General features: G+C 37.4%; 1 protein-coding gene across 4 annotated transcripts in view; it reads right to left on the bottom strand.

Annotated features, from left to right (window-relative positions):
• Luzp2 (leucine zipper protein 2) overlaps nt 1–21871 on the bottom strand; it is a 380429-nt gene that overhangs the window by 83689 nt on the left and 274869 nt on the right. For all 4 annotated transcript variants that reach the window (XM_036191543.1, XM_036191553.1, XM_036191538.1 and 1 more), the window contains exon 6: nt 1509–1571. In XM_036191543.1, the coding sequence (XP_036047436.1) occupies nt 1509–1571 (63 nt within the window). The remainder of the gene's footprint in view (nt 1–1508; nt 1572–21871) is intronic.

The following is a 21871-nucleotide window of genomic DNA, read 5'->3' as shown; positions in this document are numbered from 1 at the left end:
TGCTGGCATCACAGGTGCTAGCATCATATCTGGCTTAGACAATTCCTTATTCAAAACATCATCACAGTATTTAGAGCTGTCATAACACACATTTGTCTTATTTCAACAATCCCAAAATTAGGAACACAATCATGCTTATCTCTGTCCAAACAGAGCAAATACAACAAAATGAAGCTTTTCCCTGGGTCAGATCTACACACTACCCAGTTGTATTTTCCTTCTCAAGGAGAATCAACATTTGCTTTCTATGTCTTAAAGCTTTCTATTAATTGAAAAAAAAAGGGGGGGTTGGGGATTTAGCTCAGTGGTAGAGCGCTTGCCTAGCAAGCACAAGGCCCTGGGTTCGGTCCTCAGCTCCTGCAAACAAAACAAAACAAAACAAAAAACAAAACAAAAACAACAACAACAGCTTTCTATTAATTGTTTATATATATATACATATATATGTATATATAGTTTTGTTGATGATAGCTTTGCCTTAGAATATATTTTGAGCTCTCATATTGCCTAAGCATGCGATCTTGTTCTTACAAACATAGAGTGAGGAATATTGTGTTTTTTCCTAACTGGAGGACTCAAAACAACATTTCTATTTCACCAAGAAAACTTCCCCTTTTTCATCTATAGAAAGGCAATGGGAAAGATAATCTTGACGAAAGGGAAGTGAGGTAATGTCATAGTTAGACAATAATGGATCTGTTTGAGCAGCTCCCAGTCTCCCTTCTGGACATCTATGTGTGTGTGTGTGGGAGGGGGGCTCAACTTTCTTCTTCTTTTAAGTCACGGTTCTTTTTTTAAGCTCCCCCCGCTTTTCTTTTTCAGGCATCAGGTCTTCCTGGAATGGAAAAGCTTCTATGTCTAATTCTCATTCATGGGATTTTCAGTGTGTAAATTGTCTTCATGCATGCTTTCTAAGTGCCCCTGGGCCACAGGGACTCTTTTTTCTTGTCTTTAAATTACACTTACTTGTAGACTTCACTATTACTTTATTACAATCCTTTACAGTTCTTACAAGCTATGGTTCTATTTTGAACTTAGCATCTGGTCAGAATTAGATAAAACTGACTATTGTGATTAAATATGTATTACTCAGAATAATGTTTGTACCTCCTTGAGTAATAATGACACAATTTTGTTACACAGAAAATAGACAAGGTGTATTTGCTTGGTAAACTAATATTAATCTTAGGAACTTTGTTGGTGGCATATAGATTTCACAAAGCATAAGGAAAATGCAGTAGGCATCCGATAATTTCCTACTGGGGAAAATTAGTCCATATAATTGAGAGAGGAGTTAGAAAATTATCTTCTGAACATGGCATTAGGTGTGCTTTTTATGATTTGTATAATGTTGGAATAATTAGATACATACAAAACTAAAATGTATTTTATTTAGTATCCAGTGTTTTCATTTGTGTTAGAGGAAAAGCTATACTTTAGATGATGCAAGATTTAATTTAATATTAATTCTAACCAGTTAAACTTCGGAGAAGGTCATATTAACTCACCTCTTCTGCATGAATCCCACACAGCTTGCTTCCTGACAACAATTTGTTTTTCAAGCTTTTATTCTGAGGAAAGAAAGAGAATTTTACAAAAAAAAATGGTAAATTATTAAGAACTTTCTTAATTAATTCAAGCATATCACTCTATGTTTGGCTCACAGATTAAAGTTACATGTTATCTAAAGAATTTATAAAAGTTTGTTATTCATTCTAAAACAATTTTTCAACTAAAAGTTTTATCAACCAATTTTAGGATATTTACTTAAAACAAAAAACTTTGGCCAAGGAGATGGCTTAGTAGGTCAAGGTACTTGCCACCAAGTGAGATGACCTGAGATTGATCCCAAGGACCCACATGTTGGAAGGAGAGAACTGACTCCCCAAAGTGGTCTTATGATCTCCACAGGCATACCATAACACATGCAGATGAACACACACACACACACACACACACACACACACACACACACACACCAGGCACATATAAATATAAAGAAAAAAATTAAAGTATAAAAATTTAGCTAGAGTTTTTCTTCACTTATGCTTCTTTACTTTTACATGTAGTTTCATGAAATAACCTCAGCTCCACATCAGCACTCCATGTTATCTTTCACAAACATCTCTCCCATGGCACCTGCCCAGGGGGCACCTTATGGCCTATTACAATAAAGCCACACACTCAAAGAGCATCTGCACTCCCCCAAAGACTAGTCTCAGAATCTTATAACTATGGATTTAAAGGTTCTTTTGTGTTTAGAATCCAGTTCTGATTTCAGCCCTCAGAAGTGAGTAACTTGTCAACCTTATAAATCTTCCAGGATTGGCAGAGGTTGGGAGGTAAAACATTTGTTTCTCTGACTCTTTCTGACCTTATGAGAAAAGCCAGAGGTGTGTGTTATAGGTTGTGATGGGGACTGAGTGCAGTGGCTGGGGCACGCTAGCTTACCGCTCCACTATTGAAATATAGGTCTCACAAACACTCATTTCCATCTGAATAGTGCAGAGAAATCCATATGAAAATGAAGTAGTTTTATCACCCCTAAATTTTAATCTTTTTCTCTCCTCTCCTTTGAGGCTCCATTTGACAGTTCAATAAAGAGCCAGTTTCAGTCTCTAATGTTTTTACTTTCTCACTGTATCTACGGCATCCTCGGAAGAAGTTCCCAAAACTAAGACAAGAGTCTTGTTCTTTTCCATTGAAAAAGAGAGATTGGAAACTATAAACACAGCAGCATTCAAACCACAGAGAATCTGACACTTTTATACCAGACTTTATTAGTGAGACTTTCTGCTAAAGTGAAGTTAGGCTGTCACTGTTCCTAATTCAGACAGCCCACAAGCCAGTTGCCCTAGTGTATAAATTGACACTATGCACCTCATGTTTACATTCATTTCAATTTCTGTTAGTGTCCATAAAAGTTTCTGCCTGCACATGGTGAAAGCAACCCTCATCCCAACTTTTTTTTGTTTGCAACAAAAGGGCAAAGAGAGAAAGAGGGGGTGAAGGGGGAGGGAGGAGGAAAGGAGAGAGAGAGAGAGAGAGAGAGAGAGAGAGAGAGAGAGAGAGAGAGAAAGAGAAAGAGAGGGAGAGGTTATATTATCAGGTAATCTTTTTATTAAATTTTTTATAGAATTTATTTTAATCCTGGAATAACTTTAGAAATGAGGAAAATAAAAAGAAAACATTACAAGGAGTGTAGAAAGGCAATAGAAAGGGAGAGAACAGGGTACAAGTGACATGGTCTGGGAAATGGGAAGAGCAGGCATTTAATTGGGGGGGGGTAAATGCAAAGGAAGGAGGGAGGAGAGTAAAATTTGCGGTAAGGATGCCTGAAAAGTCACAAGGAATCATACTATTAACTATCTAAAAATCCCACATGATACATTTAAGTCTGTGTGTAAATATACACATATAGCCTAAATGAATTGTTCTCATCTGGGCTGACAATATTTTCTGCAACAGCCAAAGACCACCTAACAAAAACATCAACATTCTAGGATAGCACAAGTCCTGAGCCAGATGACCTTACTGCAGAACTACAGGTATGAAACAAAGTCTAGGAGGAATGTCCTCCAGGGCAAAACAAGGCCCACAAGACAGGGAGTGCAGAAGAAAGGGCTCAGACGACAGAGGGAAAAGATATTGTTTGCATCCAAGTGCAGTAAGAAAAATTGAAATGAGGGGGTCAAAAACACTGATCAATCTGTCCTTGCAATGCTGTTTCTAGCAGCTACCTAAACAATATATAAACAGCAAGAGGAAAATAAAAATCATTCCTTCTCGATGGCCAGGGAAGCATGTAGGTTAACTGCAGATTTCACTTGTCCCTTTGTATCTTCTTCAAATCCATTCCAGCAGTCCCATCCCCAGCTCTGCAGCAGAACACCCGCTGAGCTCCCCAACAAGTCCCTACCTACATTGGATCACAAAATCTTCCCCTCTTAACCACCCTTCCCCCACCCATTGCTTTACACCATCCCCCAACTTCAACAGGCAATCCCTGGGAACCCACACTCTGGACTATGAAGCAGGTAGGCTGATTGCAGAGCTTCGCCTCCCCCTCTCTTTCTCCATGTTCAATTAGCAGACTCATTCCAGCTCTGTTGTAGACCTTCTGATGTTGTCTCTCCCCACTATCTGGCCCCATTCCCAGGGAACTGAGCAGATCCTGACAGAACACCCTGTTTTCTTCTCTCCCATTGATCTCCTCCAATCGCCACTACCCCCAGCTTAAACCTATTCTGAAGTGTCAGCTCCTAATACCCAGGGACACATTTTACCTGGAAATCCCCAGTGGCTACACTCTACCAACAACCAGAGAGGTCAACAGAAGTCAAGGAACAAAACATGTACCCAAAAAAGACAAGACCAGATACCAGCACCTAGAATTACATCTTTCCAGTCCTAGACACCGGTATAAACACACTCAGTAACCACTAGGACAATATGTGTCCACTAGAGCCCAGCAATCTACCATAGCAGGCCCTGAGTATTTCAACACAGCTGAAGTGGGGAAAAGGATGTTGAATAGTCTTTAGAATGTGATAGGGGTCCTTAAAGAAGAAATGATAAAATTCTTAAAGAAAATCCAAGGAATAAATAATCTCAGACTAGCAAATCAAAACACACACACACACACACACACACACACACACACACACACACACATACACACACCAAAATAACAGGAATCAACAAACACCACTCATTCGTAGTCTCAGCTCCCCAATAAAAAGTCACAGACTAACAGAATGAATGCAAGGAAAAAAAAAGGATCCATCCTTCTGCTGCATTGAAGAAACACATCTAACATTAAAACATTACCTCAGAAAAAAGGATGGAAAATATATTCCTAGCAAATAAACCTAAGAAGCAAGCTAGTATAACCATTTTAATATCTAACACAATAGATTCCAAACCAAAACTAACCAAAAAAGATAGGGAAGCATACTTATCAGAGAAAAAAATCCAAGAGGACATTTCGATTCTTAACATCTATATCCCAAACACAAGTGCATCCAAGTTTGTAAAAGAAACACTGCTACAGCTTAAGTCATATATTGACACTCACATGCTGATAGTGGGAGACTTCAATACCCTACCCTTGTCAGTGACAAGTCATCCAGCAAAAAACTAAACAGAGAACTGCTGGAGTTAACTGATATTATAAATCAAATGGATGTAACAGATATCTACAGAACGTTTCACTCAAGCACAAAAGAATATATATATATTCTTCAGCACCTCATGGAACTTTCTCCAAAATTGAACACATACTCAGGCACAAAGCAAGTCTCAAAAGACGCAATAAAATTGAAATAGCACCCTATATCCTATCTGACCTCTACAGATTAAGGGTGGATATCAATAACAATAGAAACAACAGCAAGCTTACAAACTCATGGACACTCAACAACTCACTACTGAGTGAAAAGTGGGTCAAGAAAGAAATTAAAGACTTTCTAGAGTTGAATGAAAATGAATGTACAATATACCCCAAATACGTGACACAATAAAGAAGATCTGAGAGGCAAGTTCATAGTACAAAGTGCCTACATAAAATGTTGGAGAGCTCTTATACTTAACAGCACACCTGAAAGCTCTAGATCAAAAATAAGAATTCACACCCAGAAGGAGTAGATAGGAAGAAATAAAAACACAGTGGTGAAACCAATAAAATAGAAACAAAGGGAACAATACAAAGAATCAATAAAACAAAGAGTTGGTCCTTTGAGACAATCAATAAAATTGACAAACTCTTATCCAAATTAACTAAAAGGCAGAGAGAGTAACCAAATTAACCAAATAAGAATGAAAAAGGGAGTATAAAAAGAAACTGTGATGAAATCCAGAGAATCATCAGGACATACTTTTAAAACCTGTACTCCACCAAAAGAAATGGATAATTTTCTTGATATATACCACTTATCAAAGGTAATTAATCAAGATCAGATAAGCAATTTAAACAGACCTATAACATATAGTAAAATATAAGCAGTTATTTAAAGTCCTCCAACTAAAAAAAAATCCATAGCCCGATGGTTTTAGCACAGAATTCTACCAGACTTACAAATAAAAGTTAATGCCAATACTCCTCAAATTAGTTCAGAAAATAGAAGCAGAAGGATCATTATTGCCCAGTTCATTTTATGAGGCCATAGCTACCCTGATATCTAAACCATACAGAGTCAATGGTGAAAGACAATTTCTTTTATGAGCATAGATGCAAAAATTGTCAATAAAATACTCTAAAACTGAACCTAAGAATACATCAAAAAGATCATCCACTATGATCAAATAGGCTTCATCTCAGAGATGCAGGGGTGGTTCAAACATAAAAAAAAAAACAATAAATGTAATTCAACATATAAATAGACTGAGAGACAAAAACAATGTGGTCATCTTAGTAGATGCAGAAAATGCCTTTGACAAAATTCAACACCCCTTTATTGTAAAAGTCATGGAGAGATTAGAGACACAAGGGATATACCTCAACAAAATAAAGGCAGTTTACAACAAGCCTACAGCCAACATCAACTTACAAGGAGAGAACTTGCAGCAATTCCACTAAAATCAGGAACAAGACAAAGTTGTCTACTCTTTCTATATCTATTCAATATACTACTTGAATTCTTAGTGAGAGCAATAAGACAATTGAAGGAGATCAAGGAGATGAGATACAAATTGGAAAAGAAGAAGTCAAAGTATCTTTATTTGCAGATGATATGATAATATACATAAGTGGCCCTAAAAATTCTACCAGGGAACTCCTGCAGCTGATGAACGCTTTCAGTAAAGTAACTGGATAAAAAATTAATTCACAAAAAAAGTGAAAGAAATCAGGGAAACAACACCTTTTGCAATGGTCTCAAATAATAAAAATATCTTGGGGTAACTTTGCAGGAGAAAGATTTGTATGAGAAAAACTTCAAGTCTTTGAAGTAAAAAGTTGAAGAAGATATCAGAAGATGAAAGATGTCCCATGTTCATGGATCAATAGGATTAACATACTAAAAGTATCTCTTCTACCAAAAGCAATCCACAGATTCAATGCAAGCCCCACATAATTTCAACCCACTTCATTACAGTTCTTACAAGGACATGAAAAACAACAACAGAAACACAGGATAGCTAAAACAATATTGAATAAGAAAAGAATTGAGATATCATAATCAGAAATTTCAAGTCTTACTACAGAGCAACCTACAATAACAAACATATTTTTTGTGCATGGTATTGGCACAAAACCAGATAGGTTGATCAATGGAATCGAGTTGAAGACCCAGACATAAATCCATACACTTATGAATATCTCATTTCTTTTTTTATAAGGAAGCCAGAAATACACAGTAGGAAAACATAGCCTCTTCAAATAATGATGCTGGTCAAACTGGATGGCTGCATGTAGAAGAATTCAAACATACCCATACTTATCACAAGTGCACACAACTCAACTCTAAATGAATCAAAGACCTTGACATAAAATTAAATATACTAGACTTGATAGAAGAGAAAGTGGGGAATAACCTTGAACTCATTGGTGTAGGAGATGACCTTCTGAACAGAACACTGTTAGTGCAGGCACTAAGATCAACAAATAATTAATGGGACCTTGTGAAACTGAGAGCTTTTATAAGCAAAAGACACTGTCATTCAGACAAAGTGGCAGCTTATACACAAAAAGTGAAAGATTTTTGCTAAATACACACTCAATAAAGGGCTAATATATAAATATTAGCCATATCCAAAATATATAAAGAATTTAAAAAACTAGATATCAAGAAAACAAATAACCCAATTTAAAAATGGGCTACAGATATAAACAGGGAATTCTCCAAAAAGGAAACTCTAATGGCTGAGAAACACTTAAAGAAATGTTCAACATCATTAACCATTAGGGAAATGCAAATCAAAACTACTTTGATATTTCTTCTTATACCCATCAGAATGGTTAAGATCAATAAAGCTAGTAAAATCTAATATTGCAAGGATATGGACTAGGGGAAACACTCTTCCATTGCTGGTGGTAGTGCACACTTATACAATCAATATGGAAATCAGTGTAGTGATTCCTCAGAAAGATAGGCATCGATCTACCCCAATATCAAGCTATACCACTCTTGGGGATACATTCAAAGGATGCTTCATCCTATTGCAGAGACACTTCAATTATGTTCACTGCTGCTCTGCTCATAATAATGAGATCTTGGAAACAAATTAGATCTCTGTCAACAAAAGAAAGGATAAAATGTGGTATGCAATAGATTATTACTCAGTTAAAACCCCTGAAATCATTAAATTCTCAGGTAAATGGATAGGACTAGGAAATAATTCATCCTGAGTGAGCTTTCTCAGACCCAGAAAGACAACTACAGTATTTATTCCCTTATATGTGAATATTAGCTGTGAATTCAGTGATAATCAAGCTTCAGTTCATAGAACTATAGAGTTTAGGAATAGAAGATGGAACTATAGGGTGCAGATAAACCTTTTAGGAAAGGGAAAAAGAATAGAGAATCATGGAAGGATTAAGGGGGCTAGAATGAGAGCATAAAGTGGGGATAGGGAGGGAATAGGGGGAGAAGGATGGAAATATGGGAGAAACAGCTAAAATTAAAGGCAATTTGAGGAGTAGTATTATGGAAACCTAGCATAGTTAAGGGTACTGTATCTTGGAAGAAGACTTAAATCAGTGATGTTTTCATTAATCCAACCAGCTTTGTGCTTGTGCTACCATTGCCTTAGCAGATAGGACACCAATATTTGTATATTGATACAAATGTAAATTTATGTCTGTCATACTGTATGTATGTTCTACTTCTGTTTAAGATATTCTGTATACTGATATATATTTAGGATTATTATCATACTGCATATTGCACTATACATTCCTACCTCTGTTAAAGATATTTTATGTATTGTCACATTTTGAAGTCATTGTCCTTTTACTGTACATTTGCTTACAGACTGTTTGCCTTATTTATAGGAAGCCTTAGTCCTTAGGTTGTTTAGGTAGATGAGACTTACAGAGTTATTGTCACCTATGCTTGTCACCTCTATAATTATGTTAGTTAGGTTATCCAGATTTATAAATACATAGGTCAGATGGACAGGTAATCTTCAAACACTTCATGGACCTAGAGAATATGGCGTTTAAATAATTTAGAATTCTGTTGACGTGAGACATAATTGCTCCTGGAAGCACCAATTTGATCCCGAGAGAATGTTGGGCTTCTAAGACATTTCCATTTGGAAGTTTGTCTTCTTGGCACAAAATGGCCTACTGGGCAAATAACTGCCCTTGCCTCAACTGCTGACAGTACAAATGCTGTCCTTTCTGGACAAGCGAGACACAAGGAAAGCAACCACCATACTTTGCCAAGACAGGGTAAGATGGTCTTTCAGAATTCCTCCTTCTGAAAATGGTCTGTCAGATACTCTAGGCCTGTAGCCAATTTGAATGCACCAACGATACTGAGAAACATTAGGTGACTGTCCAGGCTGCCAGCTGTCTCTGTCTACTCTTGCAAGACTCCCGAAAGTTGCTTGCGTCCTTCTCCCATTTCTCAGGTATTATTATATTCCTTCTCAGGTCTTTGATGAGGTTGGAGATTAACATTTATAGTTACAACTTAGTATATATACATATATGCTGTGGATATCGCTCTATGTAAATAAAGTTCTGATTGGCCAATGGCCAGGCAGGAAGGATAGGCGGGACAAGAGAGAAGAGAATTTTGGGAAGTAAAAGGCTGGAGAGAGACTCCGCCAGCCGCTGCCATGAAAAGCAACATGTAAAGACACTGGTAAGCCACAAGCCATGTGACAAAGTATAAACTAACAGAAATGGGTTAATTTAAGATAAAAGAAACAGATAACAAGAAGCCTGCCATGGCCATACAGTTTCTAAACAATGTAAGTTTCTATATGCTTTCTTGGTTGGGTCTGAGCGACTGTGGTTTGGCGGGTAAGAGAGATTTGTCCTGACTCTGGGCCAGACAGGAAAACTCTAACTACACATATATAATATCTTAGATAAAATATATTAAGTATTAGACTCAGGTTCTTTAGGATAGTACACCTTTTGGAATGATCCTTGTAACATGCCACCTACTCATGCCCTAGACTTCCCTGGATTTTACTATGTGTTTTTTGCTTGATATTGTTTGCACTTATTGTAATTCCAACTTATCTAAGTCATTATCCCTCATTACTCCTGGACAATATTTGATAACCATCTGTTTGTTTATAGTCTTGTATTAGGTTAGAACTTTCTTATTTAGACAAAAGGGGGAGATGTAGTGGATAGCCATCCCAGCATTGGCCTGGAAGTTCCAACCCCCATTGAGGCTTCAGTAATGATCATGCCCACAAGGCGGGACAGAGGAGGGAGCCAAAGACCGAAGATCAGGAGGAGGTCGCTCTCTTGGTTTGGGGACACTGGACTCTGGAGGTAGACCGAGTAGAGTTCTCCAAAGAACACCGCCGGACTGTGCTATACCTTTGCCAGACCCTGCAACCTACCCCTTCATTTGTAAGTTACCCTACAAAATAAACCTCCCTTTTAACTACGTGGAGTGGCCTAAATAATTTCACCAATACATTGGAGATGGTTATGGCTGGTTTGGTGCTCATGTCAGTCTTGTGATGGATTGCGAAGTGTTTTCCTTACCAATGGCTGTAAAACTGACCTGAATGCCTTTTTCCCAAGGGCTAGTTTTCATGATACTAGACATGCTTCCAAAGGAGGGAAGGAACCAACAGTCCCACCCGGTTATGACACTGTGGTGGTCTGAATGAAAATGACTCTCATAGGCCCATATGTTTGAATGCCTGGTGATCAAGGAGTGGCACTACTTAAGGAGTAGAAGGTCTGGCCTTGTTGGGGGTAGGTGTGGCCTTGTAGGAGGAAATGTTCACTGGGGGTGGGCTTCAAAGTTTTAGAAACCCAAGCCAGGCCTAGTGCCTCACTGTTTCTTCTTGTTGCCTGAAGATTAGGATGTAGAATTCTCAGCTACTTTTCCAGAACCAAGTGTATCTGTGAACCACAATGTTCCCTGCCCTCATGATAATGGACTAAACCTTTGAAAAAGTAAACAAGCCCCAATGAAATGTTTTCCTGTATAAATGTTACCTGTGTCATGGTACACAGCAATAGAACACTGACTGAGACAGTCACCTATGAACAAGAACAGTTAGTACAATAGATAACATTAAGGGTACAGTGGTGGCCCACATACCTTGGCAATAACCAAGAACTCTCTAATTGGATTTAAGACCTTGTCAATAAGAGGCAAATCATGCCTAAAACCTAGGTAACCATCCAGGACTTGTGAAGTTATGGATCTTGGAGGAGAACATACAACTACCATTCTACTAGATGAGCATAATCTTGACCACATTCTAAATTTTTGTCCTTATTCTCACAGATAAGTGTAGTCCTCACCCTTCATCAGGGAAACTTTTCTTTACAAAAGACAGAGACTAGTACATAAAACTACAACCAATCAAAGGGCAGATTGTCGAGCCCAATACCAGTGGATACATCTAGAGCACAACTGCTCCACCTAAGACTCAGGGAACATTGTGGAAGTGGGGATAGGATTGTGAGAGTCAGAGGATCACAGGAGACTGTGTCTCCTAGTACTGTCTACTACACCCATGAAGACTCACTAACATGACTGCCTACAACATGTGCTGAACAAGGACAATAACAACAGACATGTCCAAGTGGACAGAAGGGCGGCCACAAGGTCTCAACCCTACATAAAGAACTATGGACCACTAAGGAGTGCTCAGAGTAGGAGTGCCCTGGAGAGAGAAACCAGCAGTACTGAATGGTCAGCCGTAAAAACATACATGTGAGTAGCAGTGTATAGACTGAGCACGTTATTTTTAGGGGTATATATGTATATATATACAACAACAATTAATGAACAGAGAGGCCATGGAGTTTGAAAGAGAGCAAGGAAGGGTAAATGGGAGAGTCTGGAGGGAGGAAAGGGAAGGGGGGAATGTAGTTACATTATAACCTCAAAAAAATAAATCTTAATATTTTTCTTAGAATATATTTTGATCAGGTTTCCTTCCCCTCCTCCAATTCTTCCCGGATTCTTCCTACTTACTTACCCAACCAATTTTACAAGCTTTTCCCCTCTTTCCAAAACAAAACAAATTTAAAAATATATATATAGGTCCCAGTACTGAGAGAGAGAAGTAAACACAGAATCCTTTCCCTACCAAGAAGCTATTTGCAGCTGATACCTGCAGTCAAAGGGAAAATCAGTTTTCTCCAATGGAGTATCACTAAATATCTCAAGCACATTTCAGAGCAAGCCCCACACTCAGGAGTAGGTGACCAATACAAAGGTATATTTTTTAATGAATGTTCAGTTTGTTCCTAGTTATGCAGTGACATTTTTCTTTCAGACTTGGTTTTCAATTTTGGAAATACAAACATGAATTGTGTACTAAATGCTTTTAAAGTAACCACTTTCCTAATTAGGGGAGATAAGGGTTACAAAGAGAAATGAAGTGCAAATGTCTATTACATAGGCATTGACAAAGAATAATTTAGATCAATAACTCACACTTAAATGTATATTCATATTGTTTATGTGGAAAAAAGTATTTGAAAGGAAATATATAAAATTCTGCCCTGAATTTTAGAAAATGACAATAATCCATACACTTACTAAAATAGACATGTGTATATGTTCATGTGCTTGCATATGATTATATGGAAATGACACAACCTGTAAGACTTTTTACTGCATTAATGTAATATTAACTTAAAATGCAGAAACAATGATATCCATATTTCAAATTAAAATGGATAAAATTTACATGCATTAACTTAAATCTGAAAGGCGATGAACATTTCATAAGATTATACGATGTGATTTTATGCTTTTCCCAGAATCTATAATGTTATTGTAATGAAATTTAGTATTTCACTGATATTTTTCAGAAGCAAATACCATTCAAGTGAAAAACGTCAATATGTAAAGCAGCATGAGTTGAGCTGTGAACAGTCTGTGCACACTTGTAAGTGTGTGGGTATAAAGGTTCCAAAGTTTGCTGGCTATTGTAGCACATGATATTATTTTATTTTGTTGTGCTTTTTGCTTTTCCTGCTGTTTATATTCAGTTTTGTAGTTTCAGTCTTGACTGAACCTGAATCTGTGCCTGATATTTTGATGCTTCCAGTGCCAGAAACAGTATCCTCCAGCATTCGTTTTCAATGGAAGTGATTCAATTACACTTGTGAATGGGTGGAAGAGCGAAAGGAGAATTGTTAATGAGGACTGTGCCATTGCTAAGGGTAAACCTGGAGATCCATCACCAAAAGTAGTGTGTCCACCCTGTTGCTTCATCTGACCACAGTTGAGCATCCTAAATATAGACCTTCAAAACATCATTTCTATGATCTTTGTTTCTGTGACAATACTTGGGAATGTAAAGGAAGTAATAGCATAAGTATCTGATAAATTAGGATAAAAACATTCTCTCAATATCTTGAGACATGGAAACCATGATTTATAAGCCTGTTATTCAACATTTACAAATTATCATTTACTGCCGAGAAACATGGACAGTTGATATTTCCTCTGTACTCACTGGCAGTTCCTGGCATTGTTTTAAGTTCAAAAGCTGTGATTCTTGTGCTGTTATCTACCACAGCCTTACTTCCCAGCATAGGATAGGTCCTCAAGAACTTTAGCTACATTAATGAATTAAGTAAAGATCATGACCTCGATCTGAAGGTCTTCTAAATAAAAAGTGCAGTTCCTAGAATGTCAGGCTGAAGCTACCGTACAGCATGACTCTGAAATAGAAAGTAGAGCCTCTGAACTGCTTGTTTAGATATTGACTCTCAGCTGGGTGCTGTTCAGAAGGGAGTGGCTTAAGGACATCCTTATACTTTTTTTTTTTTTTTTTTTTGGCAATCCAGCTTACACTTCTGTCTGAAATTCTTAGGAATGCTATTTAATAGTAATACACACTGCCTGTATTTTAAAACTCAAGTCCAAATATGTTATAGTCTAGGTAATTATTTTTACTATTTTTGTGTCTATTGGTGTATTGTCTACATATATGTCAACACATTATATGCATTCAGTGTCTGCAGAGACCAGAAAATGGAGTCTGATCCTCTAGAACTGGCATGAGAGGGGGTTGTTGGTCACGATTTGAATACTATAAACTGAACCCCGGTCATTGTAATAAGTCACCATATTGAATTTACTGCATATAAACCACTGATACATCTCTCCAGCCCTGCAAGCAAATCTTTTAACAAATAAATCCTTTAAATCTGGGTTTCATCTTTGATGGTCAAATTTCAGGAGAGCTCACACTGTAGTTTAAAGGAACAGAGTCTCTGGCTTGCAAAACAGATATGAAAACCACAAATCCAGTACCTCTTGTCTGGATGTAGTAACAACGGATTACTATCCAGAGTCTCCATTTTTCAGAATATTTCTAGATAAAACCAGATGCAAATCAGATATCTATAATGATCAAATTGTTCACAAGTGTATATAATAGAAATACTGTGAGACTTAACCAAAAATAGGCTTGAGTTGTGTGGAAGGAATCACATACAATCGACGGTGGTGGCAACCAGCAAAAGGCAATGAATCTGTACCTTAATTATAAGGTGGAATGGCGAGGCCTCAGTGAATTTTCATGATGAAAGTTAGATGCTAAGCAAACTTAATATCATCACATAAAACTGTAAGTAAATGTATTTATCACATTTCTTTTTCAATTAAAATGAAGTATACCACTGTGGCCAGGATATTGAAAATATTCAGACTTGTTCATTAATTTCTCCTGTGTGTGATTAAATCTAAACTAAGGAAAAACACCTGCAGTGCTTTATCCAAAATAAACCCAGACATTGCTGTGTCTTGCTGTGGAAAGCATCTTCTATTTTAGGACCTCTTAACTCTGGATGTGCAGAAGCAACTTTAGTGGACTGCTTTAGGCTCATATTTCTTTCTGCTTAAATGTTTTTCTTCTTTTTTTTTAATGGCCACAAAATAAATGGGTTTGTTCTTTCAAATATGTCAGGCCACAAATGGAAATCTTGCACATTGTAGAAGCCACAAGGTTTAGATGGATATATGAACACAGACACTTCACTCTTCAAACCCTGGCAGACACAACATTTTAAGAATCTAGTCTGTATCATCTCAGGCTGCTGTAATGAAATGCTATAGACAAGGCAGATTACAAACAACAGACATTCCTTTTTTTTTATGGTTCCAGAGTTTGGAACATTCTAGACCAAAGTTCTAGCAGACTCCTCACCTGATAAGGAGCCCTCTGGTGTTACATCTGCTTTGATGATTCATTTATGTCCTTAGCATCCTGAGGGACCCATTATTTCCTGACACTGATGCATGAGTGATTAAGTCTCAGCTTACAAACATACATGCCACTTCCCTACCTTATTGAAGAAATCTTACAAAATCCTTGGTATTCAAGGCTAAGATCTAAGCCAGGTATGCCTATTTCAGAAATACATTAATGTATGTTAATTTACTAGTATTTGTGAAGTTAGGATGTAGTTTACATTATGAATCTTTAATCTCTCTGGTTTCCTATCCACAAGTTGTGAAATAAGAACAAAAAGAACACAATTACTTCAGTTCCTTTTCATTAAAAATATCATTATAAAGTTCCTTCAAATTTAAAGCAAACTGGCAAATAAATTGGAGTATATTCACTCACATCTAGAATTTCTCAGCTGCATGTACGCCATGGTAAATATATGCAGGATATTTTTTAAATTTTTATTTCTAGCTCATGAAAGACAAAAAAATGACTTCAGGGAATTGTAGAATTATTTCAAGTTGACAATGAAGAAAAGTAACATACACACACACACACACACACACACACACATACACAAAATACTATGAAATGTAAAAACCAGAGCTCTACACACTTAAAATATCTTTGATAGAACAGATTTAAAAATGTTTCAAAGAAAAATGTAACATGTGGTGGGAAGAATAATTAATTGAAACCAAACTATAACAATTAAAATTGTATGAATAATAACTCCTCTGTTTGAATATAATGGTGTGGTTTTGTCTTTGTGTAGACTAATTGCTAACTTAAGAAGTCATATTTTTGCAGACTGATTTAGAATTAAGTAAATCTGGCAACAATTCCATTCAATAATATATAATTAAGGCTAACACCGCATGGCCACACTATCTTCAGAGCTGGGCAGATATCTCAGTTCAACATGGACCTCAATAACTTGAATTCTATATGCCTATAGACATAACAAAACTTTAGAAGTACATAACTTTTTCTCATTAAAGTTATTTTAGGAAGAGGGTTGTGCACTAAACTTGATGTGATTCATTCCAAATTATGAGAGCTTCAAGATGACGGTATTTAGCTTCAGCACCAAACATGCTTTGGGACCTCTTACAGATGTGCTGACCCAGGACTGACCCCTCAGTGTATACATGTGTGAAGCAATGGGAATTTCAAGGTCATCTCTGGAAGTGTCTACACATCAGAACTCTGGATGGATAAGTACGAAGGCTCAAGTCTTAAAGGCTTGCTGCAAGGAAATTATTAACAAGTTTCAATATACTCAGTACATGAATTATATATTTGTTGCACTAATTAGTTCCATCCCACATCAAACTCACTTTCTAATATGAATGCAATATTAAATTTTTGCTTGGTCCTTTAGTCATAAAACTTGGATTAGAATCCTACTTCTTATAACCTGCAACTTTGGAAAAAAATTAAAACTTTTGTCTCTCTCTCTCTCCTCTGTTTTATAACTCATGAAATGATGGAAATATCATGATCCAATTCAGAGATAGAGTATTTAATAAGTAAATCATATTCAATGGCTAACACAGAGTCAGCACATGGTACGTTTTCACTTTGTATGACACTAACATATTCTTCACCTTGTGAAAGGCAGAGTCATCTTTTGGATCAACAGGACAGTAACTTGAGTGGCTTCTGGGCGACAGCTCTGAACATGTACAAGCTATCATTATGGAAGTTTTCAGTAGTTTGAACAAATGAGTCACTGAATTTTTCTTCTGTTTGAATACATGTTTAGTGTAAAAGTCACTGAAGTAAATTGTATTTTCTATGCGTTCCCTTTGTTCTTCCTCTGAAACAGGCACATCTTTTCAAAGATAGAACATTCTGCTTCTGCCAGTAATAATTCATTTCCCTTATAATAGAGTTCTGGTTTCAGTGTGTTTAATTGTGTCTGTGTATGTGTAATTTATGTGAAGGTTTACATTTACTGTGAACTTGAATGGATTTAGAGTCACCTAGGAGACTATTTTGGACAACACTGTTCCATGGGCTGAAGACTGGCAGTGAATAAATCAGGAGGAAATGAAGAGAAAACATGAGCACTGCCATTCATTGCTTTCTGCTTCCTCACTATAAATCAACACATCCTTGCCTTCCTTCCATGATGGCCTTTACTCATACAGAGTCTAAGATGACTTAAATTGCTGTCTCAGATATTTTGTAACAGAAATGAAAAAAAGTAAACAGTAGTATCACACACTTCATTATTGTAGGAAGGGTTATGGCAAACCATTTCTTTCAAGGATTTCACAAATCATAAATGAGTTCAATGTTTCCTAAATTGGCTTGTGGAGGCAGTGAACCTGCTCTGTGTTTACAGGAGTTCAGGAGTTAGACAAACTACAGGAAATGCCAGAGGGAAGCAAACACAGTGAAGTTGCCCAGGGACTAGTTAAAGACTTGAGAGTTAGAGAGGGGTAGCTGGAGAGTCCCTGAGATCTGCTGCAGCTCTCCTGTAGGAAACAACCTTGAAATTGCTACACCAAGTGTTGAACATGAAAGCGGCATGAACATGAAAGATAAAGTACAGAAAATCACAGATTAATTAATCTTAAGGTTAAATCTGCTTTTAAAATAGTAGACCTACACAGAGGTCGATGTACAATAAATTTAAGATTGCTTTTAGTAGTATATATACTTTTTTCTCTATGTACTACCGTGGATTAGGTATTCTAGAGAGTTACTCTACCAGCTTTTATGCCATCACTAAATAATAACAGGAAAATCATGCTGGTTTCTGAGTGTCAGTCTCTGTATAAGTATGTTTAGTGTCTTTTTATTTATTTGTGGCTGCTATTGTGCAAAATGTTTTACAGCATATGTATGTCATTGGATCATCATGCCACCTCTGTTAGGCTAAAATTTTAAATGTCTTCATGTCATGTATCACAAATATAAGTTCACATGTATTCACTTTATTGTTTGCTCCAACACACTCAATAAAAATGTACAGAATACTATATAACTATTAATGCTCGAAGTGTTCTTAAAGCCTGTGATTACTGCAAGTGACAGAGCCCATAAGATTTCAAAGGGAGCACACATACAATGATTAAGAAATCTCTTAAATACCTTGCAAGTTGAAACAAAATCATGATTCAAAGACAAGTCTTGACCAATATTCAATCCCTTCTCTTTGATACCTGTGTTCTTCTTTTTTTTAACATAATTTTGTTATTGGTTCTTTGGTAATTTTACATCATGCACCCTAATCCCCCTCATTTCCCATCCCTCCATATCCTCCCTTTACCCTTGTAGTGTTCCTCCAAAAGGAAACATAAAAATAAATAAATATAATATAAAATAAAAATAAGAAAAAAATAATAAGATAATAAAAATAAATAAGAAATACAGATAATAATAATAATTAAAAAATAAACAAACAAAAAAGGCAAGCAAAACCAAACCAAACCCAAACCCAGAATACTTCACTCCTCTGTTTTTCCTGCCTCTCCGTTGCCTCTTCATTATCTTAGTGGCATTGGAAACTGCTATATATCATGTAGTATACCCTTTTGTCTAAATAGCTTTATTTGTAAATGTTCATTTTGTAATGTGTTTTTTGTCAAGTTCAAGGTCTCTGGATTCTGGAATACCATCAATACTAGACCATCAATGAAATCTCTTCTGCATATCCTGCAGTCCCTTCATGAACTCCAGCAGGTCATAGATGGGGTAGTGTTGGGAGTACCAACTCAAAGCCCTGAGTGGTAGCTGATTTGGCCTGACCAGGCTGCTGGGATCACCCCCCTCACATTGCTGTGGTGAGGGGTCAGTTCTCCTAAGTGCCAAGTTGGTGTTGGGAAGAGGCAGCTCTCCTACTAGGGATGGGGCCAGCTCTCCAGCTCTCCAGCTCTTCAGTCCATTATCCTAGGCAGGTGAAGGACAGGGTCAGCTCTATGGTAAGGTAGATTGGCTCTCCCCAGGCCAGTAAGGGGCTCAGCACAGCCTTAGAACTTCAACACATGGCTCAACTCATAGTTAATATGGGCTCCTGTGGTGACAGGGTCAACAGACATTAACATAGACCCCCAACTGCAGGCAGAACTATGGCCAGACATGTCCATGAGCATTACCTTGGTTCTGGATGTCACCATGACCCTGGGACACCCTTGTTCTTAGACATACTCTAGAGCAAGGGTACTCTTCTCTGCGATAATATTGCCATGCTGTGTGGTATAATACCCATTCTACAGCACAGACAAATTCAAAGGGACCCATTCTCATCTATCTCATCTAGAACAATATGCCAGAAGTGAAGAGAAGAAAGAAGAAAAAGAAGAAGAAGAAGAAGAAGAAGAAGAAGAGGAGGAGGAGGAGGAGGAGGAGGAGGAGGAGGAGGAGGAGGACTTATTTACAAAGATACAAAGAAAAGTTTGAATGATCTATGTAGTTCTTGCCCCAAGTAAACACCACTTAGGCCAAAGAAGGCATAGGCTGCAATCTAGACTATATAATCCAAAGAGATGGAAAAACAGACAAGTTTACTTAAGAACTTCCTGTGACCTTCATGAATTGAAAATATCATCTCTTGATCAATAGTATTGTTTTCAACTGGAGATCCACTACAAATGCAAAATCTTGGGCTCAAATCAACTTGCTTGCACTGAGTCAAAAATTGAGCACTGTAGTTTCCTTTTTCAATCCTCTCTACACTTAAGTATAAGGAATACTGCTCACAGCAGATACTAAAAACTCACCCTGGCTATACCTTTAGAATGTAATTGACATTTCATGCTTGGTTTTGTGCTCCTAGCTAAAGGAAAACCTTCACATGACTTGCAAATGTCTTAAACCAACCACCCCCAGTCCTTCACTGCTCCCTTGCTTTATTTTTAAATAATGCAGACTATCTGACTGGTACATGAGACTCACTTCTTATGCACCTCCAGTATCAATCCTCTGCAGAACTCTCAAGGACAAGAATGCACAATCCATGAATCTTCCTATCTCTAGTACAATGATGGGCTATTTCTCATGATGATGAGAATATGACTCAAAGAGCCTTTATCAGAAGCCTTGCTGTGCACTCTTCATGAATAATAAATTCGCCACCTGGCTCTCCTTCCTAATGGTCATAGCACAGACATTCCTTTGACATTTTTAAGGGCCTTAGAACCTAGCTTTGTCCCTTTGTCCTCTTCTCATTGCTCTCAGCAAACAGTCGAGGTCCTGAAGTCCCATACAGTCTTGGCTAGTATTTCTCCCTCTCAAGGTCACTACGGCAGAAGTTCCTATGAAACCTAGAGGTGGAGGATTCTCTTTTCCTCCCAAGTTATGCTATTTTAGTGCTTTTATCACAATCCTATTGAAATAAATACTAATTTGCAAAGTTATTCCTTTGTAGCAAAAGTATAAACAAAATGGTTCACCTACAAAGTAGGAGGTATTTCATCAAGCACCTGTCTGAGGTTCTCTTCACAGCCTCATTTGCTGGTGTTGTACAGCCCATTCAGCAGGTAAGGCTAGTGTGGTTCTGCACAGCAGCATATGGCATCACATAGTCCAAACCCTACATCTTCAACTGAGGCTTTTAGTTGTGTGATCTGTCACAAATTAGCCAAATCTTAAAACCATCATAAGATAATATTGTCATGAAAATTAGACATCCTTGGTTGTTCTTTGAAGAGTTCACAGGCCAATCTCTTCATTCTTTATGCCTTGCTGCTTCTGTGACACGACTCCTGGGGGCTTGTCCTGTGACATTTTCATCTCTAATTGTTCACTTTACCACCAGGGAAGGTGAAAAGTAGCAGAGTGAACACTGTATCTTTCGAAGCAAACTGAAATTGTCAGCATTTCTTCTCTTGATAGGCCGGTGACCATAAGTCAGGTATATGATTCTAGGAAGTCATTCTGAGTGATCATTTCCCCAGACAAAAGTAGAGTTTGTCTTTGAAGAGAAGAAAGAACAGCCTTTGAGAAGAACTTCTGCTCTTTGTCATGGTTTCAGCACTACTACCGTATCCTAATTCACATGCCTGGATTTAACTGTGAAACTAGAAAGTCTAAAGTGGGAAATAAACAGTATTAAAGCTAATTAACCTAGTGAACCACTACACAAGAAGCACCTTTTCAGCTGAGAACATCACCTCAAGTACCTCACACTCTGCAAGTCTACAGAAATAAATTTATTATGAACTCTTGTCTCTGCTCCCAAGACACTTATCATCCATCTGCTGAGCAAGCTGCTGTGACATAGATGAAAGGTCTGGTGGAAGTGTCATAGGCTTTCCTCAGAATCATCTGGGGTGGATAACAATGAGCCAAAAGTCATGTTTTAATCCCGACTGGCTGAATCAGAGTATTTTCCATTTGTTCTAAGATCCCCATTTCATCCTGGCTCCCAGGAAAGCCTCTTTTAGACTAAAACATCATGAATAACTATGCATCTGGAAGGAGTTTCTCAGCTTTATCTCTGTTTTCCCATTGACATAGCTATTCTCCAATATCTGCATATTGGCAGTTTTTATGCCTGTCAATCTCTATC

The sequence above is a fragment of the Onychomys torridus genome, chromosome 1 (genome assembly GCF_903995425.1).
Source record: "Onychomys torridus chromosome 1, mOncTor1.1, whole genome shotgun sequence".
NCBI classification, from domain to species: Eukaryota; Metazoa; Chordata; class Mammalia; order Rodentia; family Cricetidae; genus Onychomys; species Onychomys torridus.
The sequence above is the reverse complement of the archived record's forward strand: the minus strand, read 5'-3'. Positions and strand labels throughout refer to the sequence as shown.